This window comes from Mesoplodon bidens (genome assembly GCF_964165515.1).
Source record: "Mesoplodon bidens genome assembly, chromosome: 20".
In the NCBI taxonomy this organism is placed as follows: domain Eukaryota; kingdom Metazoa; phylum Chordata; class Mammalia; order Artiodactyla; family Ziphiidae; genus Mesoplodon; species Mesoplodon bidens.
Genome location: NC_138181.1, coordinates 11,336,576 through 11,344,899, shown reverse-complemented (window position 1 = coordinate 11,344,899; position 8,324 = coordinate 11,336,576). Strand labels below are relative to the sequence as shown.

General features: G+C 40.7%; 1 protein-coding gene across 2 annotated transcripts in view; it reads left to right on the top strand.

The window, feature by feature from the left end:
• Nucleotides 1-285: 285 nt before the first annotated feature.
• The window catches only part of ADAM32 (ADAM metallopeptidase domain 32), a 177,831-nt gene continuing 169,792 nt past the window's right edge, over nucleotides 286-8,324 (top strand). For both annotated transcript variants that reach the window (XR_014014083.1, XM_081220688.1), the window contains exon 1: nucleotides 286-392. Coding sequence is in view for 1 of the 2 variants with exons in the window: in XM_081220688.1 (XP_081076814.1) it covers nucleotides 335-392 (58 nt within the window). In the remaining variant the exon portion in view is untranslated. The remainder of the gene's footprint in view (nucleotides 393-8,324) is intronic.

The window sequence follows — 8,324 nt, the reverse complement described above, 5'->3', positions numbered from 1 at the left end:
AAATTCAGCAAGTAGTGTCTGATACAAAACAGCGCACAATAAATATTACCACATGAAGCGTAAAGTTTGTGGGGGACGATGACCGCGACGGAGAGGGCTGGGGTGGTAGAGGACCTCCAGACAACTGGCCATCGGGTAGAGCGGGCTGCTGGGAAAAGAGCTCCCTGCGGACCCGGACGCACGACTATAAAGGGGGCGTGCCTTACAGGCGATTGGTGGACGGGGCGCTGAGTACCGGGCGCTCCGGTAGGTGCCGCAGTCTCGCGAGAACGCCGCTCACGGACGGCCAACGGCAGTAGGGCTCAAGTCTCCGCTGGAAGGCAGGGGTCAAGAAATGTTCCGCCTGATGTTGTTGCTAGCGGGCCTCCGTGGCTTGCTAACGTCAAGACCCGGTAAGCCCGAGGGTGCCCTGTTTGTTACTCCGGTAGGGGGAGGAGGAAGATTTTTCTTTTCCTTCTTCCCACGCGTACCTGCTTGGGTCAAACTGCGCCTCGACTCGATTGAAAACTCGGCGCCCTTCCCTGCTTTTGGGTTTCTTTTGCCAGTCAGGAAAGCAGGCCGTTTTTAGGCGCTCCGTAGGGATACAGAACTGAGTCACGAGAGAGGAAGATAGTTTTAATAAGCTCAAGGACTAAATCTCTGACGCTCTGACTCTCTGAATCTGGGTTTGGGGCAGCCATTTTTTGTAAGTCTGTTAGGCACTCACAAAACTACCTCACAATTTCTTGCGCTCAGAAGCACCCCAGAAACTTCATGAGCTCTACTCAAACTCCAGAAAACTACGTCTCCTCAGATATCATCTGTTTCAGTATAATTTGTCCTGCATTCAATAACTTGTCCTGCAACACTTGCTGACATTGTGACAATACGGGGAACGGTTACAGAGAATCCTCAAAATTTTAAAATATATTAAGGGGGGATTTAGATGCAAGTAAAATTTTAAGATATGTTCTTATTTTCCTTCCCTTTTTATACACTGTTCTGAATCTTCCCATTCTGTGTCAGTACATGGAATATCTTGTCTTCTCCTCCCCCATCTGCATAGTGTTCTGTGGCTTGGAGGTACCACAATTTATCAGCCAGTTCTCTTATTAAAGGACTATTGGATTGTTTCCAGTTATTTTGCTGTTACATGCTACACTGCTGAACTCGGACGGCACCCCCCGTTCCCCCCGCAAAATACCCTAGACCGGGTGGCTTAAACAACAGAGATTTATTTTCTCACAGTTCTGGAGGCAGGAAGCCTGAAATCAGGGTGCTCTCCTAGTGGGGCTCTGGTGAGGTCTCTCTTCCTGGCTAGTAGACCGTTCCCTTCTTGCTGTGTACTCACGTGACCTCTTCTTTGTGAGCAGAGAGAAAGAGCAAACTCACTTGTCTCTTCTTACAAAGGCGTGAAACCCATTGTGAGAGATCCATCTTCATGATCTCATCTAACCCTGACTACCTCCCAAAGATCCCATTGCTAAATACCATCACACTGAGGGTTAGGGCTTCAATAGGAAAGCGGGGGTGGGGGGACACACCTTCACCATAACACCTGCAACATTTAAATACAGTGTTTCTGAAACTTTTCGGAATGTTTCTTTCAGCAAAGAAATGAACAAAAATGTAACTTATTGAAGTTCTCAGCTTTTATGTTTTGCTTATATTCGTCAGTATTTGTCATATTAGAAATTAATGTAGAAATTTAAGAATTTTTATTAATTCGTTAAAAAATAACAGTAATGTTCCTGAACTCAGGTTTGGCTGCTCGTGGCTCGAAAGCCAGTACTGGAGAGACAGGTATTGGTAGGAAAGGAAAGGTTGCTTCATTCAGGAGGCTGGCCACCTGGGGAGAAGGTAGATGCGTGTCCCAAAACCAGCTTGGTTGTTGATCAGGGGGCAAGAGCTCTGAAAGGGGAGTTTCAGGGATGTATAGGCAGAGGGAGGGGGCTACGACCTGTAGAACAGTCAGCTCCCACAGTCATGAAATTGGTCATGTGGTGGTCTGATCAGTGTCATCTTGATTAAGTTCAGTTAATCTTCAGTTCCAGGGTTGGTTCCCATTTCCTTGAGGCCAGTTCTTGGAATTGTGCAAGATGGAGCAGCTTTTGTCTTGGCTGCAGTCTGGTCATCATGTAGTTAACTTCTCCCACCTGGTGAGGGTTTCAGTGTCTGAAAAACAGCTCAAAGGACATGGCTCAGAATATTATCTATAGCTCTTGAAGAGGAACTAAAGGTCCTTGACTGTGTTTAGTGGCTAAACTGTTATTATTTTGTCTTGTTTGACTGCTTTCCTTTGGTTCTGCATTTTCTTTTCACTTCTCTGATTGAATGTATTCTTTGACTAAAGTTTTTCTACAGACAGGAGGCAGGCAGAGGACATTGGGTGGGTGGCTGGGGGGTCTGTCCTGGGAAAGCCCCATAGGGTCCCGCTCAATTACAGTAATAGACCTATTAAATGTTAACGTAACACATTTAAAAAATAAAAACTGTATTTTCCAAAATAAAGAATTTAGAGTGGCATTGTTTTACATTTTTGTGAATCTCTTTAAGGTTTGGTTTAATAGATGACAGCTAGATTCTCATATCTACTTCTGCATTCAGTGTGTTGCCAAATGTTTTGTTTGAAGTATATGAAAAAAATCCAGCTTATGTAGTTGGAAAAGGGAGTAGTTTATGAGCCTTTTCAGGTAACTACCAGTATTCCTCTTTGGATACTGCACCAAATGCACACTTGATAAATGGTAAAGTTTAGTTGCAATGTGGAATCTAAAACCTATCAATGAATTTTTCTTAATATGTTATGTTAAAATCCATTGGTCTATTTTGAACTTTAATGGGTATTTTACCCATCTGCTTTTTTTTTTAATGCATTACCTTTGTTTTTTTCTTTTTAACATCTTTATTGGAGTATAATTGCTTTACAAAGGTGTGTCAGTTTCTGCTTTATAACAAAGTGAATCAGCTATGCATATACGTATATCCCCATATCTCCTCCCTCTTGTGTTTCCCTCCCACCCTCCCTATCCCACCCCTCTAGGTGGTCGCAAAGCACTGAGCTGATCTCCCTGTTTCACATTTGGTAGTGTATATATGTCAATGCCACTCTCTCACTTCGTCCCAGCTTACCCTTCCCCCTCCCCTTGTCCTCAAGTCCATTTTCTACGTCTGCGTCTATATTTCTGTCCTGCCCCTAGGTTCTTCAGAACCAATATATTTTTTTTTAGATTCCATACATATGTGTTAGCATATGGTATTTGTTTTTCTCTTTCTGACTTATTTCACTCTGTATGACAGACTCTAGGTCCATCCACCTCATTACAAATAATTCAGTTTTGTTTATTTTTATGGCTGAGTAATATTCCATTGTATATATGTGCCACATCTTCTTTATACCTTTGTTTTAAAATTATTTTAAATTGTGGTAAAATATACAAAACATAAAATTTACCATCTTAAACCATTTTAAAAACGAATAAACTTCATTTTTTAGAGCGTTTCAGGTTCATAGCAAAACTGAGAGAAAGGTACAGAGATTTCTCACATACCCCTGTCCCCACACATGTACAATCTCTGCTATAGACATCCTGCTCCACAGTGGTATGTGTGTTAGAATTGATGATCCCACACTGGTACATCATTATCACCCCAAATCTATAGTTTACCTTAGGGTTCACTCTTGGTGTTTTACATTCTATGGAATTTGACAAATATATAATGACATGTATCCCCCAGAGTAGTTTTGCAGCCCTAAAAATCCTCTGTGCTTCATCTGTTCATCTCTCCCTTTCCGCTAAGTCCTGGCAACCACTGATCTTTTTACTGTCTCCATAGTTTTACCTTTTCCAGAATGTCATATAGTTGGAATCTTATGGTATGTTGCCTTTTTCAGATTGGCTTCTTTCACTTAGTAATATGCATTTATGGCTCTTCCATGTCTTTCCAGGGCTGCATAGCTTATTTCTTCTTAGCAGTGAGTGATATTCCATTGTCTGTATATACCAGTTTACTTATCCATTTACCTACTAAAAGACATCTTGGTTGCTTTCAAGTTTTGACAGGTATGAACAAAGCTACCATAAATACCTGTGTGCAAGTTTTTGTGTGGACATAAGTTTTCAACTCCTTTGGGTAAATACCAAGGAGTGCTGTTGCTGGATCATATGGTAAGGATATGTTTAGTTTTTAAAATTAGTGTCTTTTTGTTTCAGTATGAAGAACTCTCTTTAACATTTCTTGTGAGGCCATTCTAGTGGTGATGGACTCTAACTTTTTTTAGGAAATTCTTTATCTCTCCTTCAATTCTGAAGGACAGCTTTGCTGGGTATGGTATCCTTAGGTGGAATTTTCTTTCTTTCAGTACACTGAATATACTATCCCACTCCATTCTGGCCTGCAAGGTTTCTGCTGAAAATCCACTGATAGTCTTATGGGAGTTCCCTTGTACATAACAAATTGTGTTTCTCTTGCTGCTTTTTTTGGAGGGAGGGTACACGGGCCTGTCACTGTCGTGGCCTCTCCCGTTGCGGAGCACAGGCTCCGGACGCGCAGGCTCAGCGGCCATGGCTCATGGGCCCAGCCGCTCCGCGGCATGTGGGATCTTCCCAGACCGGGGCACGAACCCGTGTTCCTTGCATCGGCAGGCGGAATGAGCTGTGTTTTATGGTTTGTTTCTAGTGAATAAAATGTGGTCAGGATGATGGGATGTCTCTTGTGAGATTAGGATACAGAAAGACTGTGTCTTTTGTCCTGGGTGCCCGCTTTCAGTCTCTCTTTTTCTGAGCCCTTGTTCTGAGGGAAGCAAGTTGTCATATTGTGAGTAACCTTATGGAGAGGCCTGTGTGGCATGGAACTGAGCTTTCTCATTAACAGCCTGGAAAGACCCAACGCCTGCCAACAGCTAAGTGCGTGAGCTTTGAAGTGGATCCTATGCTAGTCAAGCCTTGAAATGGTTGCAGCCCTGGCCTACAATTTGACTGTAGCGTTGTGAGAGACACTGAGCCAGAGGCATTCAGTTAAACTGTGCCCAGATACCTGACCTAAGGACACTAGTGATTAATAAATGTTCACTATTTTAAGCTGCTAAATTTTGGGATAATTTGTTATGCAGCAATAGGTAACTAACACACCATCCTTCAGCCTATTCTCAACATGAAGTTTTTTTGTTAAAATCTAAGTCAGCTCATGGCCGCCCTCTGCTCAAAATCTTTCAATGGTTTCTTATCTCACCAAGAATAAAAATTAAAGTGCTAACTCTGACCTGTAATGCCCTACAGGATCTCAGCAGCTTGTCTCCTCTCTGGCCTCACCCCTTACTCTCTTCCTCACTGCTCGTGCTACTCCAGCTACAGTAGCTCCCTTGCTGCTTTTCAAACATGCCAGGCAGTTCCTCCCAAAGACCTTTACGTTTGATACTTTTTCTTCCTGGGATGGTCTGCCAAAGATATTCATTTGTTCCCCTCCTCACCTTTGTCAGTTCTTTGCCCAGATGCCATCTTCTCAGTGAGCCCTATTTAAAACAGAACTTCACCTTCATCAGCCTCTGTTCTAGCACATGATTCTGTGGGCTGGTGGGGCTGTTGTTCGGGTTTGGACTGGCTTATGTAATCTGTGGCTCATCGGTGCTCTTTCCTGGATCTGTCATCAGCTCCTGAGTTGGTTGGCAGCTGGATGATCCAGATGGTCTCACGCACTGGTCTGTCTGTTGGACTGTGTTCAGCTAGGGTCCCTTGGCTCCCTTTCACATAGTCTCTCACCCTCCTGTAGGCCAGCTCAGGCTTGTTTACATGTGGTTTCAGGATTCCAAGGCAGTGAGAGGGCAAGCCACAGTGCACAAGCACTTTTCAGGTTTGCTTCTGTTACATTTGCTATTATCTAATTGACCAAAGTAAGTTACACGGCTAAGTCTAGGGTTAGTTCCTAAGAAGTATACCAATGGGAAAGAATACTTTCTATTGTATCTATCACATCTGATTTCTGTTTTAGAGTTTTTCTAGAATCTCTCAACAGTGATCACACTTCCATCGTTAGCTTATCTTCCAGAAAATTGTTTCAGACCTCTTAGCTGATGATAGCACCTTTCCTTTGTCTACTTTTAGAGGGTTTTCACTGAGAGAAGAGGTAAACGTGTAGTGAGTTAGCTACCTCTAATCATAAATCATATTATGGATGTTAATCCTTTGGCTTTTTTTTTTTTTTTTTTTTTGCGGTCCGCGGGCCTCTCACTGTTGTGGCCTCTCCCATTGCGGAGCACAGGCTCCGGACGCGCAGGCTCAGCGGCCATGGCTCACGGGCCCAGCTGCTCCACGGCATGTGGGATCTTCCCGGACCGGGGCACGAACCCATGTCCCCTGCATCGGCAGGGGGACTCTCAACCACTGCGCCACCAGGGAAGCCCAGTCCTTTGGCTTTTATACTTTGTATTTTCTTCCAATCTTTCCTACATCTTTAAAGATTTTTAAAAGATTTCTGTGTATGCAAATATGTTTATCTTTTCCTTTAAGACTTCTGGGCTTTGAATCTTAATCGATTTTGAATATATATGTATTTATGTACATATTATATATATAAACATATAAATAATTTTTATTTATTCTTTATATATATACATATGTATGAATCCAACTTAATTACTTTTCAAATGGATATTCAGTCTTCCTGCCACTATCCATTGACTATTTCCCCCAGTGATTTGAAAGCCTACCTTTTCATATATCCTATTTCATTAATTTTTTTTGATGATGCCTATTTCAGTTGATTTAATTATAGTAGTTTAGAGTTCTTCTGTTGATTCTCTAAGTACTTTTAAGTAGATAGTTATATCATTTGCAAATAATGACATATTGTTTTTTCCTTTCTAACATTTATGCCCTTCTTTCTTGTTATCAGTTTATCATATTAACTAGGGCATTCAGAACATTTTTGAAAATGGTAGTGATAATAGACTTTGTTACCTAGTTTTATTTGAATTTCTCTGTAGTATTTCATAATTTACAATTTTTAATGTTTGCTTTTTGGTACTTTTTCTAGTGAAGGCAATTTCCTTCTATATCTAGCTTACGTCCCTCTAATTTTCTTTGTCAGAAAATTTTGGTCAATTTCTATTTTTTTTTTTTTTTGGGGGCATGTGAACTTTAGAGTCATCTTATGTTGTTTCAGAAAAGTCCTGTGGACTTTTCCATTGGATTTCATAAAATTTATAAAGTAATTTAAAGAAAATTGCTATCTTTATATTCCAAGAACTGGATATAGCTTTCAATTTATTTGACTATTTTTATGAACCATTTTAGAATTTAAAGTTTTTTAAAAATTTAAATTATATATATTCCTTTAGGAATTTATTTACATGGGTATTTTACACTTTTTGTTGTTATTGTAAATGGTTATTTTCTAACTATTTTATTTGTGTATAGGGAAATGATTGGTTTATGTGCTTTGTTTCTAGTCACATTACTAAATCCTCTTTTTAAAATAATAGTTATGATGATTCTTTTGGGTTTTCCAGATATATAATATCACATACAAAAGAATGTTAGGATCACAAAACCTTAGAAAGTACCAAAGAGACAGATTTAAATGCTACATAGATGCTACAATGTGCCTAGGGTCACAACGCAGGGAAGAATATCTAGTGATACTGTGGGAACTATACCGGAAGAGTATTCTATTGAAAATACCACTGTGGTGTTTGGGCTAGGCAGCAGAATGTCTGTCCCAGCAGTCCAAAAGGACATCTTTGGGGGCATTATTCTATCTACCACAGACAGTGAGATTTTTAGGGTCCAGGTAGAAGAAGAACCAGATGATAAAGATCTGAGGCATCTGAGGCAATATGATTGGTGAAGGTATACCGTCATCACTACTAAGCAAAAATGGAAACTTGCTCCTGGCATATCCTGCTTATTGGGATAGAGAAAACAGCACCTTTTTCTATTAATGGCTACATACAGGTGCCAATGCCTGTGTTGATTTGGTTCAGTAAAGAGACCATATTTGGAACAATATTAGTTATTGCAATCATTACCTGATTACACTTAAGACAACTCATTGTCATTCTCTATTGCTTATCTATCATTTGCACAGATCAAACAAGTAAAATAACAGAAATCATTGCCCTTGTATATACTTTCTTGGTATAGAAAGATTTTTGGTTTAATGTTTTGGTGGTGGTGCAGGTGATATTCAGAGGTTTCCATTTGGCCCTCCCTACCATAACAATCCTCATTCTATGGGTCAGGGAGACAAGATGGGCATTCCACAAGTTACTGATTATATCTGTTTTGACACACTGTTCCATAATTGGGCAGATTATGATAGGATGAACTTGTAGACTCATGAGTGTG